General features: G+C 48.6%; 13 protein-coding genes across 13 annotated transcripts; 7 read left to right on the plus strand and 6 right to left on the minus strand.

The window, feature by feature from the left end:
* Positions 1–241: 241 nt before the first annotated feature.
* N7516_005085 (EGFR-like transmembrane domain-containing protein) lies at positions 242–1,132 on the plus strand (the record flags this gene model as incomplete). Its single annotated transcript, XM_057217805.1, has 1 exon — positions 242–1,132. The coding sequence occupies one exon, from the start codon at positions 242–244 to the stop codon at positions 1,130–1,132; it is 891 nt and encodes a 296-aa protein (XP_057079688.1).
* A 1,137-nt stretch (positions 1,133–2,269) lies between these two features.
* N7516_005086 (uncharacterized protein) lies at positions 2,270–2,656 on the plus strand (the record flags this gene model as incomplete). Its single annotated transcript, XM_057217806.1, has 1 exon — positions 2,270–2,656. The coding sequence occupies one exon, from the start codon at positions 2,270–2,272 to the stop codon at positions 2,654–2,656; it is 387 nt and encodes a 128-aa protein (XP_057079689.1).
* A 27-nt stretch (positions 2,657–2,683) lies between these two features.
* On the plus strand, positions 2,684–3,205 carry N7516_005087 (uncharacterized protein; the record flags this gene model as incomplete). Its single annotated transcript, XM_057217807.1, has 1 exon — positions 2,684–3,205. The coding sequence occupies one exon, from the start codon at positions 2,684–2,686 to the stop codon at positions 3,203–3,205; it is 522 nt and encodes a 173-aa protein (XP_057079690.1).
* A 79-nt stretch (positions 3,206–3,284) lies between these two features.
* N7516_005088 (uncharacterized protein) lies at positions 3,285–3,948 on the minus strand (the record flags this gene model as incomplete). The annotated part of the gene is made up of 2 exons (XM_057217808.1): positions 3,285–3,836; positions 3,892–3,948. 2 exons carry the CDS (start codon positions 3,946–3,948, stop codon positions 3,285–3,287), a joined length of 609 nt encoding a protein of 202 aa, XP_057079691.1.
* Positions 3,949–4,155: 207 nt separating this feature from the next.
* N7516_005089 (uncharacterized protein) lies at positions 4,156–5,004 on the minus strand (the record flags this gene model as incomplete). The annotated part of the gene is made up of 1 exon (XM_057217809.1): positions 4,156–5,004. One exon carries the CDS (start codon positions 5,002–5,004, stop codon positions 4,156–4,158), a length of 849 nt encoding a protein of 282 aa, XP_057079692.1.
* A 1,774-nt stretch (positions 5,005–6,778) lies between these two features.
* Positions 6,779–10,464, plus strand: set1 (histone methyltransferase SET1; the record flags this gene model as incomplete). Its single annotated transcript, XM_057217810.1, has 3 exons — positions 6,779–6,924; positions 6,981–10,306; positions 10,361–10,464. 3 exons carry the CDS (start codon positions 6,779–6,781, stop codon positions 10,462–10,464), a joined length of 3,576 nt encoding a protein of 1,191 aa, XP_057079693.1.
* A 429-nt stretch (positions 10,465–10,893) lies between these two features.
* Positions 10,894–11,414, minus strand: N7516_005091 (RNA methylation protein TRM112; the record flags this gene model as incomplete). The annotated part of the gene is made up of 3 exons (XM_057217811.1): positions 10,894–10,898; positions 10,961–11,150; positions 11,229–11,414. 3 exons carry the CDS (start codon positions 11,412–11,414, stop codon positions 10,894–10,896), a joined length of 381 nt encoding a protein of 126 aa, XP_057079694.1.
* A 350-nt stretch (positions 11,415–11,764) lies between these two features.
* N7516_005092 (small ubiquitin-related modifier domain-containing protein) lies at positions 11,765–12,955 on the minus strand (the record flags this gene model as incomplete). Its single annotated transcript, XM_057217812.1, has 1 exon — positions 11,765–12,955. One exon carries the CDS (start codon positions 12,953–12,955, stop codon positions 11,765–11,767), a length of 1,191 nt encoding a protein of 396 aa, XP_057079695.1.
* A 650-nt stretch (positions 12,956–13,605) lies between these two features.
* N7516_005093 (U4/U6-U5 snRNP complex subunit LSM6) lies at positions 13,606–13,968 on the plus strand (the record flags this gene model as incomplete). The annotated part of the gene is made up of 3 exons (XM_057217813.1): positions 13,606–13,711; positions 13,764–13,877; positions 13,946–13,968. The coding sequence occupies 3 exons, from the start codon at positions 13,606–13,608 to the stop codon at positions 13,966–13,968; spliced, it is 243 nt and encodes an 80-aa protein (XP_057079696.1).
* Positions 13,969–14,577: 609 nt separating this feature from the next.
* N7516_005094 (S-methyl-5-thioribose-1-phosphate isomerase) lies at positions 14,578–15,796 on the plus strand (the record flags this gene model as incomplete). The annotated part of the gene is made up of 2 exons (XM_057217814.1): positions 14,578–15,098; positions 15,163–15,796. The coding sequence occupies 2 exons, from the start codon at positions 14,578–14,580 to the stop codon at positions 15,794–15,796; spliced, it is 1,155 nt and encodes a 384-aa protein (XP_057079697.1).
* N7516_005095 (uncharacterized protein) lies at positions 15,754–16,178 on the minus strand (the record flags this gene model as incomplete). Its single annotated transcript, XM_057217815.1, has 3 exons — positions 15,754–15,946; positions 16,008–16,027; positions 16,143–16,178. 3 exons carry the CDS (start codon positions 16,176–16,178, stop codon positions 15,754–15,756), a joined length of 249 nt encoding a protein of 82 aa, XP_057079698.1.
* A 205-nt stretch (positions 16,179–16,383) lies between these two features.
* Positions 16,384–17,138, plus strand: N7516_005096 (rRNA-processing FCF1 family protein; the record flags this gene model as incomplete). The annotated part of the gene is made up of 4 exons (XM_057217816.1): positions 16,384–16,454; positions 16,511–16,576; positions 16,632–16,994; positions 17,057–17,138. The coding sequence occupies 4 exons, from the start codon at positions 16,384–16,386 to the stop codon at positions 17,136–17,138; spliced, it is 582 nt and encodes a 193-aa protein (XP_057079699.1).
* Positions 17,139–17,649: 511 nt separating this feature from the next.
* N7516_005097 (PIN and XPG domain-containing protein) lies at positions 17,650–19,447 on the minus strand (the record flags this gene model as incomplete). Its single annotated transcript, XM_057217817.1, has 2 exons — positions 17,650–19,114; positions 19,188–19,447. 2 exons carry the CDS (start codon positions 19,445–19,447, stop codon positions 17,650–17,652), a joined length of 1,725 nt encoding a protein of 574 aa, XP_057079700.1.
* Positions 19,448–19,786: the final 339 nt, after the last annotated feature.

A 19,786-nucleotide genomic window follows, 5' to 3' on the forward strand; every position in this document is an offset into this window, starting at 1 on the left:
AAGATTAGTGGGATATTGTACATCCCACTATTGCTGCTATGATCCAATCATAATAATAATTGCCTTCTCATTTCCGTCCTCTCCTCTCCCACTAACCAAGCATTGGTAGGCTTAGCAGGCCATGGTGGACCCTTGTGCGTGCTTGGACTGATAATAATAATCTCAGCTGTTATTAAAAAAAAGCTAATCCCCTAGACTAGGACGTCAAATATCCTCCATTTCTCTTGCTCGGCATGACACGATGACTCTTCACGATATCAATATCATCAGTATGGTCCTGGCCCTAGCCGCCATGATACTCATGGCAGCGGCCACCACGCCACAATCGACAAACATCGATGTCGTCTTCCCGGGTCTGCACGAAATGGACTTTAACAACGTGGAAGGAAGCGTCATAACTGCTGATACCACAGCCACCACATATCAGATTGATTGCCGATCTAGCGCGACCAAGCAATGTACCTCTGCCGGTTACCTCTTGCCCCAGACTCTCACTGCGGGTCCGTCCTTCCAGGACTTTCATTACGATGTCACCAGCTTTTGGAACAGCACTATCTTCATAGTCACTGGAACTTTGGACTGCAACATGACCGGGTCGACGCTTGGTGCCTCTTGCTACTTCTCGACCAGCACATGGATATCCAGTGGCACGAAAAACATCTCCTCGGTGTTTACCACCAGCGCCACCATATCTTCCGCCAACTTCAAATATAATACCTTGGCGGTGCCATCGGGCTTGGAGAACCTTCCCGTTGAAACTGCGGCCACGAATGCATCCCCAGGCCATACCGGGACGTCAATATCTAAACCAACGACAACCGCCGCAATGGCCTCAGAACATCCCTCGTCCTCGAAGGCCTGGATTGCAGGCCCAGTGATTGGCGCCGTGGCTGGCTTGACTTTGATTACGGTAGCGGCATTTTGGTTCATCAGTCGCAGGCGTAATAACAAGGCTGATGCTGGGTACCGGAATCCAACAGAAGGGACGTCGGAGGCTTCAGAGCATCCCACATATCTACCAGTGCAGGGTGCTCGAGTTGGGGAACTTCCAAGTGCTCAAGTTGGGGAACTCTCAGCCAAGGGTGCACTGGCAGAGTTATCAGCTCCACCCAAACCCCATGAGATGGGGTGAGAAAATAGTGGTGACGCATATGCTGATTGGGTTAGAATAATATATAAAAGATTATTCCGAGGATGATGTGGAATAGTGTTTTTCTTACATCTGATACGATGTATGAATTCCGGCAGGCCTAGTTCTTGTTGCAACGACGTGTCCGAGTCCGTGCCCCCTTCATGTCACTACATCCTTTTTTTTTTTTTTTTTTTTTGTTGAAAGAAATAATGACAAATAGGGGATTAATGTGAGACAATTTAGGAGCTAAAGTCTGCGTGCCCGTTGCCAGACATCTATACAAGACCCTACTTTTTACTCGATGGAATAGCAGAGGAACAGATCTCTGAGGCGCGTTGGAGTATGTATTCGCACCGTCGTCCAGCCACTAGTCAAGGAGTGATATTAAAGATTAGGGGCTACTTTAGCCAAGCAGTAGGGATCTAAAGCATGGGATACGAAGTGTTCACTGCCGTGGAAGAATGTTATGTCCAAAGTTCAGCATTGGTAGAAACAAACGGTACAAACGGTAGAAACTCTAACACAATGATAGTGGTCCGAATCGACAATATAATCTTCCAGGGTTCCTCCATCTTCTTAACCTGGATCTATCCATTTGCGGATACCGGTACAGTCAGACAATATAACTTACACATATATCTTACATCGTCCTGTGGGAACTTTTCGAGGCTATAATGCTGCGTCATTTCGTAAGACTCGAGAAGTCTTCGTTACCGCTGGAATCTCTATCCCTCCTTTCAATTGCATAAATGGGTCCATCTGCTATTTCTGCACACTCTGCTTGTCGAGATTAATTTTGTGAAATGAGTGCCGTACCCTGGCTTAGCGCCTGAGGCCGGTGGAAATGGTCCACGGATGTTCAAGCTGACCACCATAGTGGGGTCTGACCGATCAACCGAGATCAAGTGTACATACTCCCGAGGTCAAGTTTTGACATGTTTACTAGGTTCGTGAATCCCATCCACCACGCCCAGTTCCTCGGGAAATGCTCGTTCCAAATGCCCACACTTACCCGACTGACATTATTCATCTGGCTCCGAACATGAATCAAAAGGGCTATTCCTAACGGATAAAAAGCTCCCTTACATACCTTGCTTAGCCATCTGATATATCTACATCGCAGATACACACTACAAGATGGGATCCATCGCACCAAAGCCTACAATCTACCTGCTCGAAGTATTCCCACCAAAAGCCGTCGAGTATTGCCAGCAGCGATTCCACACCGTTCTACCCACAGACCCAGAGGTCGATCACTGGCGTGAGGAAGCAAGCGCGATCCTCGTCCGCGAGAAGGTCATCTCCGCCAAGGACATCAACAGCGCTCCCAATCTGCGTGTTATTGGCAAGCAAGGGGTTGGAATCGACATCATTGACCAGGATGCCTGCGCAGCACGCGGGATTCCGATTCTCAATACACCGGGAGCTAATGCACAATCCGTGGCCGAACTAGTTCTTGCCTTGACGCTTGCTGTTGCAAGACAGCTCGGACCAATCGCAGCGAAGCAAGCTGCTGGGAAATAAGTCCGCAAAGAACATTGTTCCGGGGTGATGTTGACTGGAAAGACCATTGGAGTCATTGGTATGGGTAGTATCGGTCTTGCAGTGGCTCGGATGTTCCGTGGTGCGTTTAATGTCAAGATCTACACCTATGACCCTTTTGCACCAAAGGATGCGTGGGAAGATGTTCCTCACACGCGGGTTCAGGAGGTGGCGGAGCTTCTTCCGCATGTCGATGTATTGACGCTTCATCTGCCTTTGAACAACGGTACCAGAGATCTCATTGCTTGGCCGCGGCTCAAGACCATGAAACCAGACTCTATCTTGATCAATGCTGCTCGTGGTGGAATCGTGAACGAGGATGACCTGCTGCGGGCGCTTCAGGAAGGAGTCATTGCGGGTGCCGGACTCGATTGCCACATGACTGAACCACCGGTGCTGAAGGACTACGAGAGATTCTGGGCTACTGGACGGGTTATCAGTACTCCTCACATTGGCGCTACCACGAGGGAAACACAGGTCCACACTGCCACTACGGCGCTGGACAGAATTTATAAATTTCTGACTGATTAGCCGCATATAATATTTGGCTGTATGATATATTCAAATTTTCCTTGATTTCTCCTATAATTATTGATTGAAATACAATAAATCATTGGTGCAGCAAAAGTTGTCTCTCAAGCTCCTCCCAGTCAAGTTTAATAGACCCCGAAAGTGCCAGGTCATTGTTCTGATAGATTGTGTACAAGTCGCGAGGCATAGAACCAGAGAAGGAATCATAAAAGCTGTTCTCGGTTTGCCACAACGGGAGTAGACCCGGGTCCTGTAGCGGATGAATATAACCGGATTGATTCCCAGACTGGTCTTGCTGTGTGGGCGATCGTATGATTTCAGCCACTGGGTCGTACCATGACGTGATTGTAGGGTGCTGTGTCGGCGTCGGCGTGCCTTGTAAATCACTCGAAGCCGTGTTAGTTCCGTCTAATGAGACCCCAACGTGGTTGCATATCTGCTCAATATCAGTCTTGCGACATAAGGAAGCTTTGTTCCCACGTTCTGCAAGATAGTCGAACAAATTCATGGCTAGTTTTAGGCCGTGAACCACTCGCATTTGCTGCGCGTCGGAAAAGGCACTCCCGGCGAGGATCAATACGAATGCGACGGAGAAGAGAGCATCGAGATCGAAGAAACCAAATGGCGCTTGCTGTGTGGTTAGTGAGCTGTTAGGTATTCGAACACGCTGCACACATAGGACTCACCGATGAGATTCTGTTCCTTTGTCGAGAGCGCTGGGACGCAAGGTTTGGGATTTGCATGGTCGCATTGGAAGCCTCCAATTTCGACTCAAGGCCCTCAACGTATCTGCAAGGTTCATCAGCATGTGCTGTGACTACCATGAAGGATGCAGCCTACTCCACAGAGTAGAGCTTTCGTTTCCTATTTTCACGAAACACGCATCGACGTCCGCAACGTAGACCTCTCCTAACAAGATCATAACATAGGGAGGAGAGCGGTGGAAGAGCTTAGAAACCCTGAATATCCCAGATTGTCTCTGCAATGACTTCCAGATCTTGCTGCGAGATTTCAATGTCTCTTTCGGCGGGTATAGATGGCCCGCGGAGGAACAAATCTTCGAATGGGATAATAAGCGGGTCGTTCGTGACAGTTATGTGGTTTGACACCTTGGTCACCTCAATCATCTGGACGCGGTGGGGTCTTCCCTTCTGGCGTCTCCAGTTCTCAATACGGATTGCTGGTTCGCATTTGTCGACTCTCAAAGTTAGACAAGTCCTGACATTTCCGTCGGCTGGAGCCAGCCAGAATCGAACATCAGAATTCAATTTTGAATCTGATTCAGACCAAGCGACCTCTAACACAACCGAGGGTGTACGTTCGCAACCAGGCGGGGGTCTTCTTGTGCCCCAGCCTTGGTCAGGTTGCTTTCCTCTTGTTTGCCCTTGGATAGTCGCGCCAGGGTATTTGGTCAGGGACTTAAATAGCCCCATTGGTTGGATAGCTCCCGTGATAGCGTCGTCCACGGCACCGATTGCGGACGAGTGTTCGTGGGATGGTATCTTGATCAGGATAAGTTCCTCGTCGAGATCAAAAGAGGAACAGTTCTTTGCAAGGGTAGTTGATTCGCTTGATTCGTTGTCCGGATTCAACAGGGTTTCGATCATTTCACGACTCGTATGAAACAGGATGAAATCGTTTTTCTCATGTGAGGATTTGCGGGAATTAAGTTTTAGATCGAAGATCCTGAGGAAGGAACACTCTCCTTCGTATGGATATCTTTCAATTGAATTTGGTAGCTCTTTAAGGAAGCTACCCCCAACATCGAGATAGCCATTTTGTGTGTCTGGTTCTGTCATTTGGGCTTTTGATATAATTATAAGGAATCCAGGAATTTAGAATACTCGGTATAATGATATCAGAGAGAGAGAGAGAGAGAGATGGATATATATATTATGTGTGTATTTTTGTGGAACGTATATGTTCTCATTATGACAGTTAACAAGTTGTGGCAAATACAGCGGGTTCAAGCCAATCTTTGGGGGTTTGCATGCATCACATCTTACGAGTTTCAGCATACTGAGACCTGATTGTGATGTCGGCAGATGGTAGCTTACGCGTTAACAGTCCTCGCCGCTTCTGGGCCTGCTGAGGAACCCGTTTCCTGCCTTAACGGATGCACCCTCATGGTGACCCTCGCTCTGGGCCAGCCACAGGTGATAAAGGAGCAGGGCCTTGAGTGAAGCACTGAGTGATCCTTTTCTGTGGAGTTTCGCCTGGCATATAGCTAGAAGTCCTTTGCGGAGGGGGAGGCGGATGTGATTCCCACCCTAGCTTAGGCCGCTAGGTGGAAAGCCAAAAAGACGGGAACAGTGCGACGCAGCTGGCCTCATGGCTAGGCATAGGCACAACCCGGGAATGAGTAGGGAAATCCTAACCCCTTAACCACTCCGGATGTTTTGGGAGTTCTATACCTAGGGAGTTGTTGTAAGGTAGTGTGCATAATCCTTGTCTTACATTGGCCGTGGAGTAGTCTTCAGCCGTCATGACCAGTTGGGTCAATAAAATGGCATTTAGATCCAGAGCATTGAAATATATTCAACATGTGACATATCCTAGTTAACTAGTTAGTTAGTTATCTGCTCGATAGTTACCCTGTAGAGGGTGTGGTGCCTTGGTGTTGCCTGACGCTAAGCCAGGTAGCCAGGTAGCAGCCTCATTAGTGCCTGATCTATCAGGCTACAGAGCTTGATTGAGATTCAACCTCAGCTCGTAGCCCTCATACATAAAGCGGCGGCAACCCGATCGGGAAATTCGTATTCGCGGCCTAAAATATGGTACATACAAGTACATATGTATGTTCCAATGTGCAATGTGTATATCAGACTATTCAGACTAATCGACCATTCAATGTATGTTTTTATTGTAGCTGTAGCCTATTAATGAGATCAATCAGCTCCAATAACAATAAAAGAATGCAAGATCAAACTGATTTCCTTAATGAAAGCCCAAAAGATACTTAATAGGTACCTCCATTATAGGCATTAATTGAGTACATCATTAAGTATCGCTGAGGTCACTCGGGGTCCCTTTCAGAGGGAGAAAAAAAAAAAAAAAAAAAAAAAAAGACCTTGCTGAATCATTCAATGTTAAGTCCAGGGATCCAGAATGGCACCGGGGGAACTTGAACTTGAATTTCACCACTTCATACCTAATTTATATACATTCTACGCACTTCATCCCCCCTCGTGATTCCCTTTCTTTCTGTCCTTATAGGAGTTCATATCCCTTGAGAACGTGAAGTTCCCAACTCCCGCGTCCCCACCATTCCACTTCCTTCCGCTCGATCGCGTCTTAGTCTCCTGCAAACTCTTGAATTGCGCGTAACCGCACCTCCGCAGACTCAACAGCGGGATATCGCCTTCCACTCCTCCTTTTCCTTCTGATCTCTTTTATTTTCTCATCTTTTCCTTGAAACCGACACACCGCACAAGCCCCTTCATCTTAATATCCTCAATTCTGCCGTACCGGGACCTTCTCGGTCGCATGTGTTCGCAATAGCCGACTCACGACTGTCAAGGATGCTGCTTTCTGACCGCGCCACGGTCTCTGGCGTGTAGCCAACCTCTCACCATGTCACGCGCCTCGGCTGGCTTTGCAGACTTCTTCCCCACCGCCCCATCAGTCCTTCAGCAGAAGCGCTTCAAGACAGCGCAGGAACGACGGAAATTACATGTCGAGGGTGATCAAATTTCGGAAAGCACCCCGGATTGTCCAGTGTCCCTTGCCCCGAGCACACCCGCGGCCGTTGGGACGCCTCTCAAACCCAATACAGACGAGGGGGAGCTCGCACTCCATCGGTCCCCAACGAGCTTGCATTAACCATTCCCGCTAAGGCGAAAAGTGTGGAGGATCGGAATGGGCTACCTCCACCACCTACGGCAATTCCCGTCTCATCACACATCGATACACTAACACCGCTCACCAATGCGGAGTCATCACCCCCTTGCAAATTAACCAGTCCTTCACAGTCAAAGATCGCAAGCGGACGTTCTCCGGGTACTTCTTCCAGGTCGAATCCCGAAGTCACCAAATCTTCCATCACTCCAATCCACACTCCTCCGACCCCTCAGTCGCAAACCCGACACCTCGAGCTTCGTGTGAGAGGCTGCAAGGTTGTGTACGACCCCGATTTGGACAAGCGGACCTCCTCAAAAGAAAAGCGGAAAAAGCTCGAGTATGTGGACATTGTGAATAATGGTCAAGCCGATGCACCACCCGATCCGCGTCGGGCGATTGCCAATTATACCCGTGGATCTGGCTGCAAACAGAAGACAAAATACCGACCCGCGCCTTACAATTTGAAGCCATGGTCATACGACGTGGCAACGAGCATTGGCCCCGGGCCCCCGATACAGGTTGTGGTGACGGGGTTTGACCCTTTGACTCCGATCGCCCCAATCAGCGCGCTTTTCGCAAGCTTTGGAGATGTGGCCGAAATCAAAAACCGCACAGATCCTATCACCGGGCGGTTTCTGGGGATCTGTTCGATCAAATACAAAGATAGCCCTTCAGTCCGGGGAAATGGCCCGGCGTCGGCGTCCAGCGCAGCCCGGCGTGCATACTTCGAATGCAAAAAAGAACAACGGATTGGCACACGCAGGATTAGGGTCGAGCTGGACCGCGACGGCATTGTTTCAGATCGAATGGCCGCAAAAGCAGTCGAGTCCCAGCGACTGGCTTCCAAGAATACCCTTCCGCCCGCAAGCGAACCGAGACCGGATGTCCAGATCAAGAAAAGCGAACCACCACCGACTGCACCTAAAGGTCCCTCGGGCAGATCATCCTTACGGCCGGGGGTCGTTATCCCAGAAGGCCCTAGGGCCGCTGTCCGGTCGCCAGTTGTACAATCATTGGTCGAAGAAACTCCCATCTTGAGTCAGATTAAACGCGATCCATACATTTTCATTGCGCATTGTTACGTCCCGGTCCTCAGCACAACAGTTCCACACTTGAGGAAGAGACTGAGGCTCTTTTCGTACAAGCATATTCGTTGTGACAAAACCGGCTACTATATCATCTTCGAGAACTCGCGCCGGGGTGAGGAGGAAACCGAACGCTGCTACCGACTATGCCACATGCAACCCTTGTTCACCTATATCATGAATATGGAGAGCCAGCCCTACGGGAACCCGAACTACGAACGAAGTCCCAGCCCCGAACGTCTTCGCACCGAACAACGAAACAAGGCCGAAAAGGATCGCTCGAGGAAAGAGGCAGACTTGGATATCGAAGAAGAGAAAAGGCAGCGTGCGCTCGATTTGGATCCATGCCGAGAGGTATTGTCTATCATCATTCGCGACCTGAGGGACAAGCTTCTCGAAGACGTGAAGTCACGCATAGCTGCGCCAGCTCTCTACGACTATTTGGAACCGAGTAAACATGCGTCTAAGAGGGAAAAGCTGGGTATTTCGGACCCCGAAGGTACAAAACGATCTGTTTTCCAAATCGACAGCACCCCTGGCTCTCGAGGTGAAATGTCTGCCGGCCGAGACCCACTCAGATCATCAGGTCTGAACGTCCTTGCTCTTCCTCGTATCAGGAAAGCCCATGGTCTTGACCATGCGGGTGCTGCCTTCCTAGATGAACGGCGCAGGCAACCACTACGAAAGAAAGAAGTCCGGCCCTTGTATCATCGCTTACAGCAGTTGCACGATGATGAAGATTCGGACGACGAGCAGCGCACTCCTGCTACTAGGGATGCCGATGAGCGAGAGAGCCGACCCCCTAGTCGCGCAAGTTCAACGACATCGGAGTTTGAACGCGATGGAGGATACCAGTCAGACGATCTGGGATCGACTCAAGAGGTCGAAGAGCGCGGTGCTGAAGACGTGGACGATTTGGATGCCGCAAATAAAATCAGCGATCTCTCTCATGAACTTCAGGTCTCTCCCACGTCAGGCAAGAGAAAGCGGCTGACCGAAGATGAAGAAGAAGCACGAAAGCGACAGCGGCAGGAGGATGAGCTATTTGGAATTGACTCGGAAACAGTCGGACATGAGGATGCGACTAAAGACCTGGAAACATCAGCGGCCATTGGCGATGATCTCGCAGAGGGTGACGACAAATTACCAAGGCACGACCAACCCGCAGACCAGCTCACCGAGCTTGTGCCTCACAAACATCCCGAGGGTGATGATCTTCCCATCGGCGAAACGTGGGAAGCCGAACCGTTCGATGAGCCGAAAACAGAGATTGAATGGGGCGTGTCCAAGGATATGCCCCGGCCCACGGTGGAAGATGATGATACTATCGTGCTTGATTTGGATGGTTGGCAACACCTTGTCAAGGATGATGAAGATCTGCGATTTTTGCGAGAAATCCTACTGGATCAGTCAGAATCAATTATTCAAAATCTTGTTGCATGGGGTTGGAAACAGAAGGAGATCAAAGCTCTCAATGGCCTTGAAACTGGCATAACCAGGGACGCCATCAGTATCCCTGGCTACTATGTGCCGAATAACACAGGAGCTGCGCGGACGGAAGGTCGCAAAAGGATTCTTGAGGCAGAAAAGTCCAAATACCTGCCCCATCGGATCAAGGTTCAGAAGGCTCGTGAGGAGCGTGAGGCGAATGCAAAGGCAGACCCACAAGCAGCAGCAGCGGAAGCTGCCAGGATTGCAGCTGCTAAAACAATATCGAAATCGACATCCCGGTCAACGCGAGTCAACAACCGCCGGCTCATTGCAGACATCAATGCGCAAAAGCAAGCCCTTCCCACTGCGAACGGCGAAGGAGACGTTCTTCGATTCAATCAGCTTAAGAAGCGCAAGAAGCCTGTGCGCTTCGCTCGCTCTGCCATTCATAATTGGGGCTTGTATGCCGAGGAAAACATCACTGCCAATGACATGATCATCGAGTATGTCGGAGAGAAAGTGCGTCAACAAGTTGCCGATATGAGAGAAAGACGATACCTGAAGAGCGGAATCGGCAGCAGTTATCTCTTCCGAATCGACGAGAACACCGTCATCGATGCCACAAAGAGAGGAGGAATTGCGCGATTCATCAATCACAGCTGTACACCCAACTGCACTGCCAAGATCATCAAGGTCGATGGCAGCAAACGGATTGTGATTTATGCGCTCAGGGATATTGAAAGAGGTTTGTGAACTGCGCTTGCTTCATGGGAAAACACATGCTAATAAAATCTATCAGATGAGGAGCTCACGTATGACTACAAATTCGAAAGAGAGTGGGACAGCGATGATCGAATCCCATGTCTCTGTGGCTCAACAGGCTGCAAGGGATTCCTCAATTAAACCCGCTTTCCGAGATATATCAACAAAGTTCTCTGGGAGGTTTCTTGACTCTCTTTTACTGGGTGGCGTTGAATCAGGCTGGCGTTTTCAGCGTGGGAGCATTGACGCATTTATCAATGGCAATCGTGATTTCATAAACTACAGACTCTCTTGTACAATATACCAATTCCAAAAGAATTTCGCCTGTTTTCCGTTTCGAGTCATGGCCCTGGAGCAAAAGTCCTCTTAGAAAACACTGTGAGAGTGTAGATGTGTCAAATCCCAGAAGAACTCGACTCGGATATCTGATAACCCTGGTGCTACTGCATAGGGTCCTTTTTCGGAGAAGGAAAGGAAAGGAAGAGACTGGTTCTCAAAAACCGGTTCTTAGCCCTGGGGTATCGATTTGCGAAGCAATTTGGACGAAAAGCGCATGTGGGATTGTGTTGCTCAGACTGGAAAGACCTCATATTAGCAAAACGAACGGACAAGAAAAAAAAAGTTTGATATTCCTCACCAAGGTGGCTCGGAAGAAGGAAGTTCGCAATTCCTTCCTTAATCATATATGAATGGCCGCAGTTCCCGCAGGTCAATTTTCCTTCCGCGACGTTCGTCTCAAGTAGCAACCGGTGCAAGTCCTTCAATGTCTGCTCGTTATCGAGGGCCTCGCCCTCGGGTTTCAAGTCCGGAAGAGTTGGGAAACCAAGCTAAGAGCGCAAGTGTCAGCTTATTTGTAATTGTAATTGTTGTTGGATGTTGGATGTTGGGGTTGGATGTGTTCATACCTCGTTGGAAATGGTGCGCAGGGCTTCCCAGTCAATGCGGGGAAGAACGTTACGGATGAATTCAGGCTGGAAATCCAATTCCTGTTGCTCTAGCTCGGCATCGTGGAAATGTAATGGGAATGAGGCTGGTGATGTCTTGCACTCCTTCACTGCGCAAGTCACGAAATTGGCGGTGATCACTTTCATTGTGAGGGATTTGGGGATTTGGGGCTGGGATTGCTGGTAGATTGTTCGATGCGAAGGTTCTGGGGACCTTGGTCAATAAGTTAGAGATTGATTCGGTCTAGACAGGATATCAATTTAAAGGATAATGAATATCGTCGGTGGTCCCCCTCCGAGGGAGAAAAAAAAGAGCCCCACGGCTTATCGGATATCATGTGATATGGATACCCGGACTAGTAACTATACCAGTTGATGTTTACTTTGATGTACATTATCTTACAGAGAAATCCCCTAGATTCAAACTGGATGATTTGATTAGCTTTGATTAGCCTTTGATTAGCTATTATTCAGTTGTTCAGATCCTTCAAGGCGAATTATTTGATCTGCACATCCACCAGATCTAGATCGTCAATGTCATGATCGCCAAGACATGAATCCGGGTCGAGTTTGTCTCCGTCAAACAGGAGAAAGATATCATGGTCCACAGAGATATTCTGTTTGTTTCGAAAGGCAGATATGAGTCGTGAAATCAGGGTTTTTTTTCTTGCTTTGATTCTGAAATCGTCGTATCCAGGACTCCTCAGAACAAGTTTCATTGGCTCACCCTGGTCATCTTCTGGAGATTGCGGCGCTGTAGGGGGCTTGTCATTACCAGGCGAGGTAATTCTCTGATTAACCGGAAGAGGTAAATCAGTAACCGCTTCCATATGTATACGCAGCTCTTTCTGGTCTGCAAAGGAGTCATCATCAATGCCAGGGATCGCCGCAGAGTTCTTCCCGGAGTTTATGTTTAAACTCCTGCAAGTTGTCACGTCGAATAGACGTCGGCCCTTCCACGTCAGATAGATCGATGCCTGTATTTGGGGATCGAAATTTTGGCGACTGCACCATGCCAACCGCACATCTCTTAGCCGCTGTGACATTTTCCGATGCACGAGTAATGGTTTGGTATTTGCAATTTCAGATGAGATCATGATCTGAACAATCGGGTCATCCGTTGGAACTTCCGCCGGCTTAACAGGCTGAGGAGTTTGAATAGGTCGAGGGGGTTGAACAGGTTGAGTGCTTCGAGTCTCCGAGTCATCCGCGAGGACAATCACTGGTTTAGCTGGCAAAGCACCTAGTGGTTCCGGACCACTGATTTTCTGCGGTGACTGGGGCAAGCGGTTTTCTGAGCTGCGTGTCTGAGTTGTCTCGCGTTGTTTGACTGGCTTGACTGACTCGGGTGAAGAATTATACGAAGCCGAGAGTTCTTGTGGCTCTGGTAGCACAATTTTGTTGCTATCAAACTCGCGGCTCACATCCCGCACCAGATTGCTATCATCACGCCCTTTCCTTGTTTCCCTAGAAACTCGGCGCCTCTTCTCTCGTTTTGGGTCTTCGGTATCTCCGGTATCTTTGGGGTCTTCGGTATGTTCTGGAATTTCTGGTGATTTCGGCTTGTTGTGTGCTTCCCGGTTCGCAGCAATAATATCAGAGTACGTTTGTTCCGAGCGTCGATAAAAATCAGCGCTAGTGTCTTCCGTGTTCTTGATTGCCCATGAAGGCTTTTTGAAAAAGCTCATGACTGTCCGAGCCGGAATTGGTCGTCAAAAACGCAAGTATAGTAGGACGACGAACGGATTTCGATGTGACTTGTAGGGGCACTTGTTTACAATCAGCGATATGTTAGTGGGAGAGTAAAATGTGCGATATGAGCCTTGGGCATAAGCCAAACAATTGGCAGTTAAGTGGAGGGAACATGCATCACATCTTTCCAGACTTGGAATAGGTGCAGTGCGTCCTGTTTACCGCCTACTATAAGTGCACTAGTGTACTTTCTGACAAACGGAGCATTTGATAATGTAAGACCTAAATTCTCTCAATTTCTTATAAGCTAGCATCAATAGCTATGGCTAGTTCATGTCTTTTAAAATCTAATCATTTCATTGTTTTGAATAATGTTTGCAAAGTTACTAAAATAAAAAGTATACTATTTTATGACTGGCAATACTGGCAGAATATACGGGCGGTATCCATTCCCTACGAAAACTTATCAGCGGGGCGGGATCCGCTGGCGATAAGTCCTCCACACTCACCGCCTTCCTGGTCTCTCACTTCCGAATGCTTCATCCCTCCGCCTACTTCAAAATACATCTCAACCCGGTATGTCTCTGCTTTTCCCTTGAATTTTACTCTGCCTGACATTTGATAAAATTTAGACCACAACATCAATATGGAGAATGCCCCAACCTCCGAAGGGAAAGACCCCTCTGTCTTCTTGGGTGAGATCATCGGTGCGCCTGTGATCGTAAAGCTGAATTCCGGAGTGGTATACAAGGGTATGGGCTCCTCTTTCAATTCCCAATGACTTCGTTTCTAATGCGCCTATAGGTGAATTGCAATCAGTCGATGGATACATGAACATTGCCCTCGAGAAGACGGAGGAATATGTGAATGGAAAACTACGACGCAACTACGGCGATGCTTTCGTGCGTGGAAATAATGGTTTGTCACTCCTTTCTTTTCTTCCAATCCTATGACTTGCGCGACGGCTTTCTGACCAGTGTCTACAGTACTCTACATCTCTTCCAGTTAAATCCAAAAATACACTCTTCGATGTTATCGATTGGGCCCACCTATGACAGCCTGCAGGTGGATAAGAAAGGCACGCTTCGAGTGTCATCGCAATGATTTAGATTCTTCTAGCTAATAGGGTGACAGCATACTAGCCTAGGTGGTGATTGACCAACTCTTCTGACTTGCGAGCCTAGGTTTATGGAGGCTACCTACCTACGGGTTCATTATTCCGCCTACTTTTGCATTGAGCTGGACATTGGTGCATGAGCTCCCCTTTTTTGCCCGGCGACTTGGTAATCTTTTCTGGTGATGCGGCGATGTGCCATTGACCCTGTGTTTTCATTGACGCAAAGTACATTCACGCAAAGTACATTCACGCAGTAATACATGGCATTTTATCCCGCTACGGCTTGATTATCTTACCTATATACGTAGGTTGATGGTACGTTCCTGGAAAGGTTGTACCTACACATTGTATATCGTACATACCTTTATTTGTACCCCCCGCGGCCGGAGCCCTGATAGGCCTTGATTAAGTAAGCTTTCCCAGGTCCCCGCGGTACTTTTTAAAGATCTTTCCTCGCGTCTCACCCAGATCTTCAGAACCTTTTTACCGTCACCTACGAAGATGTTACAAGCAATTAAGTTCAGCAAAGGCAACCTTGAGATTCTAGATCAGTTGCAGCTTCCCTTCGTCGAAGAGTACATCCCCATTCGGACTACAGAAGATGGATGGCTCGCAATCAGAGATATGAAAGTCCGCGGGGCACCTGCTATCGCTATCGTCGCAATGCTTGCCCTCGCCTCGGAACTAACCTCAGCTGTGGATGGTGACAAGCTTTCACAATCATCAGAAGAGGTGTGCCAGTACATCGCAGACAAGCTAGCTTACCTTGTGACGAGTCGGCCAACTGCCGTCAATCTCGCTGATGCTGCGCGCAAGCTGGAGACCGTAGTGGTCAATCGCACGAAAGCACCGGGCTCTACTGGCCAAGAAGTCGCAGCCGCGTTTATTCAGGCGGCAGAGGATATGATGGGAAAGGATCTCGAGGATAACAAGAGAATTGGGCACAATGGCGCAGAATGGATCGCCGTTCATGCGGCCAGAGGAAATTCAGAAGTTGCTGTGTTGACTCACTGCAACACTGGGTAGGGCCAATTTACTACGTTATCCGTTATCCGTCGTATCTTCTCACTAATCCTAAATCACTAGCTCTCTCGCCACTTCTGGATATGGCACCGCATTGGGTGTGGTTCGTTCGCTGGCCTCGAAGAACATCCTACGTCACGCTTATTGCACAGAGACTAGGCCCTACAACCAGGGGTCTCGCCTTACAGCCTTCGAGTTGGTTCACGACGAAATTCCAGCTACGCTCATCACGGATTCTATGGCGGCCGCTTTGCTCGCAGATACTAAAGTGGGTGTGAATGCAATTGTGGTGGGAGCTGATAGGGTAGCAGCAAATGGTGACACAGCCAACAAAATCGGCACATACGCCCTGGCTGTCTTGGCAAAGTACCACGGCGTCAAGTTCCTCGTTGCAGCGCCACTCACAACAATCGATATGGCCACAAAATCAGGAAGGGACATTGTCATTGAGCAACGTGCAGCATCAGAGGTGACCAGCATCAAAGGTCCCCGTGCGGGCTCTGAGGCCACCGACCAGATTGCGATTGAGACCGTGAAAATTGCCGCGCCAGGGATCAATGTCTGGAACCCGGCCTTTGACATTACTCCTGCAAGTTTGATCGATGGCATTGTCACAGAGGTTGGAGTTGTAGAGAAGGGGGGCAATGGCCAGTATCACTTGGGTGGGCTATTTGATGGCTCTGCTATTTTATCCTGATCTGTGCCCAGTTGACTTAGATCTGTCTCCTCGACAGATGTAGCCTCCGCTGCAGCAGTACCCTGCTTTTCGAAAGATTCCAAGAGTTCATCAACTTTGCTTTCAATTGTGTTGAGATGATTCTCCAGGGCTGAGGCAGTCATTTCACCCCTAAATATGTGATGTCAATATCATGAATTTATTTATGTAAACTATAAGTGGGCTCACATACTTTGCAAGATCTGCCAGTGCCTATATCATGAGTTAGCTATCCAATCTTGGATCAGTTGGTAGATGTAAGAGGGGCAATGTTGCCTAGCAGCATAGTTCAGGGAAATAGATGCTGGTTGCGAACAGGGGAACTTACTTTCGCCATATCAAAGTCTGCATCCGGCCTAGACATAATGAGTGTTTGAGGGTGTATTATCGCTGAATACAAGGGAGTTTTGAAGACAAGATTGTCCTCGGGCCCTACAGGTGACGAGCGGCCTGGAGCCCATCCACATGATTAGTCATCCCGAATCCGAGATAGATTGGCCGATAAGAAAAGAGAAAAAAAAACCTCTTCCTCACTACCATCACTACTATATCATCCACGTCTCGTCATCATGGGAGTTCAAAAGAAGACTCGCAAGTATGCGCTGGCCAAGAGAGCCATTTCCATGCGCGACAATCGCCTGTTCGTCACAATCACGAAACACAGCCTTGTTGCGACTTGCTAACAGTCGGCTATAGGAAGCAAAATCAAGACAAGACCGAGAAAGGCAAAGAGGCCAAAAAGGATGATCTCGTCAAAGAGGCGTAAGGATATTGTATAGCACTATCGCAATAACCATACTGACAGTTCCGCTTCTAGTCCTCAAGCTCCTTCGTCAATGTTCTTCCAGTTCAACACGGCCCTCGCCCCCCCATACTCCGTGCTGGTCGATACCAATTTCATCTCCCACACCATTCAGCACAAACTCGAGGTCATTCCAACTATGCTCGATTGCTTGTACGCCAAATGTATTCCTATTGTTACCGATTGCGTACTTGCCGAGTTGGAGAAGCTTGGCCCGAAATATCGACTGGCCCTGCGTGTAGCCAAGGACCCTCGGTTCGAGCGAGTCAAGTGTGACCACAAGGGAACCTATGCCGATGACTGTCTGGTCGACCGTGTCATCAAGCACCGTGTCTACATTATTGCCACAAATGATCGTGATCTCAAGAGACGTATTCGGTATGTGACCTACATTTCAATCCCATGTTCGCTATACGGCCACATTCTAATAACTATATTAGCAAAATTCCTGGAGCACCCATCATGAGTGTCGCCCGCGGCAAATATGTGATTGAACGACTTCCCGATGCCCCCGAAAAATGAGCACCTTAAACGACATCCTACCAGCCAGTCGTCTGTCGCTATTGCGACCACACATGATACCCATAAAATTTCCGTTTCTTTCTTTGCCAGAAAATTGTAAAATAGCATAAACAATTTTCGCCTGCGGACACCGGGCAACCAATCGACCACAGCATGCAAACCGCAAGACCAAATTATGCCGTCAATCGACTGTATCCGATCAAACAAAACGACTGCACCGAGAACCAGCAGCATCGCTCCTCCCAGGGCTGGTTCCAGTACTTTAAACCTATGTGCCAATGGAATGAATCATTTGAAGTACCCGGGGCTTCTCAGGCAAGGTTACACAGTGGCACATTTATGTCTTCTCCATATATAGTGACCACCAATGCAAATGTCACTGTAATCTACAAAGACGCCTGGATTTCGAATCCCTAGCTGATCATAATCATCCATCCTAGGGCTCCTAAGCCATGCCATCTTTCATATGTGAAGTCGTAGTGCATTAGCTTGCAATGTATATTCATATCTGTTAACCATATGTTTCTATCAATTGACGAACCGCATGCCGGACAAGACGAGTGTTGGCAAAGCTCTGAACCATTTTCTGTCGCGACATCAGTATGTGTAGTGGAGGTAAATCCGCGAGTAGTGAGCTGGATTCAACCAAATCATCACCAGGAGCTGCGATATCGAAAAGCTGCTTCAGTATCCGTAAAGAGTATAATGCAGCTTGCATTTGGGCGAGAAGATGAATGTCTGCCCATTTGGTACTTTGCGCCATATATCCCTTTGTAAGAAAGCTCTCCAATTCCTTCGCACTCGGAACTGTAGTTGTGCCGGCTCCGTCACGGTAGATGTCGGAAAGAGCATACAAAATCCAGAAGCTTTCCGGTGCTAGACCTTCGTCAAAGGTAGCATGTGCATGGGCAAGACGTCTCCGAAGGAGGTCCAGGTCGGAGGTTACGGTCTTTGTTCCGCTTAAAGTGATCTCCTCGGCCACGATCCTTCCGCCTCTGCGGACAAATTCATGTACAGCCGCAAATCGGTTGGCAGCAGGACGGGAAATGTTGAAAAATGAGTACCCAAGGGACCTATAGGTTCGGCCTTGTTCCCAGGCACATCGCCTGGAAGAGTCTTCGTTCAGAATCCCGAGATAGACGTGTGGATGCTCGCCCGAGCTGTAGATACCGGGAAGCTCATACTGCCAAAATAACTCCGATACTCTTGGATCCATGGGTTGTGCGGACTGCCCTGTTCCACGTATCACCTCATTATCTGTGCCCTCGGGCTGATACTCTTGAAGAAACTCTAGATATTCAGAGGAGAGCTCAGTGGCCTCACTGCTCTCCTTAGCTAGCCGGGTAAGTTCAGCGAAACGCAGGTGATGATTCTTCTGCAATTCGTAACCAAACCACTGAACGCTTGGGATGCCCAATCGACCAGAGAGCGAATGAGGACAGATTCTCAGCCCCCGAATATCTGGGTCGGCCGGATTCCAAACACCTGAAGACGTTTGCACCGAGTCCAAAAACAAGACCGCGCCATTATCGCCAAGATCGTGAAGTAGGAGATCCGAATCGTCTGTCAACACCGCACAGCCGGTAAGTTTTGCCACACGGGCACACTCAACATCAGCTTCTCCTGGAACCATGACGGTGATTGCCGCCCAGGCGTAATCGGTATCGGCGACAAGACAGCTAACATCATAGTCAACCTCTTTCCGGATCTGTTCCTTGGTCCATCGTGTCCGCAAGTCCTCAAAGACCGCCGAGACCATGAAAGGATTCTCTGGGAGGCCCTTCCGTCGTTGAGGCAAGCCTCGACTGCACCAGACCTGTTCTCCTTTAGTCGGGATGACATCGCGACATTTGGGCGTTGCAGGCAGAGACAGGTTCCGACGTGCCAATTCCAGTCGATGCCGTAACTTTTCAATTCTGGAAAAGCGGATCTTTCGCTTCGAGACGGGCAAGGCACCATCGAAGCATATCTTATTTCTAAATAGCAAAGAAAGAAAGAAGAATTGATATCAGAGGATAACTGTGTTTTCAGACCAGTGTGATGGCTTACATGTTAACCCCCATTTTGGTTAATTGGAGAAGGAAACTGATGACCCCGCGACTGACTTCATCGCAGGTTGGCTGGTAGTCAAGGACATCGCTGCTTGGGTCCATCCAGCCTAGGAGTCGACGATAGACATGGTATACTAGACTGGGTCCGTCAATGACAACGGCCTGCACGCGCGGAAGTCCTAAATCGGTTGCCCTCCCACTTAACAAGACACTTTCGGCATATGGAAGGAGATGCCTGGTTAAATGAGGGATACCCATAGCCGATGTGTGGTAGAACCCTTCTGGTTGTGGTTGTTTTTTCCCCTTTCGAATTTTTTGTATTAGTCAGGGGGTGAGGCGCCGGTTCCAGCATTACTTATACGGCCTTGCCATGTCTTTTTGGTCGTTTTCCTGGTAGTCTACTTGATTATATGTCGTATGTTGAATATATTTTCGCCCTGATTGGTGTTGTAGTTACAGTATGGGCGGTAAAAATGCTTAATATGTGCAAAACAACTTTTTCACGTATAACCATTGATATAGATTGGACGTAACACGCATGATAGATAACAAAGAAAGAAAACAAAAGACACTCATACTCCGAGAAATATTTATGCA

Source organism: Penicillium verrucosum (genome assembly GCF_028828655.1).
Source record: "Penicillium verrucosum strain IBT 35672 chromosome Unknown utg000001l_segment0_segment0, whole genome shotgun sequence".
Lineage (NCBI taxonomy): Eukaryota > Fungi > Ascomycota > Eurotiomycetes > Eurotiales > Aspergillaceae > Penicillium > Penicillium verrucosum.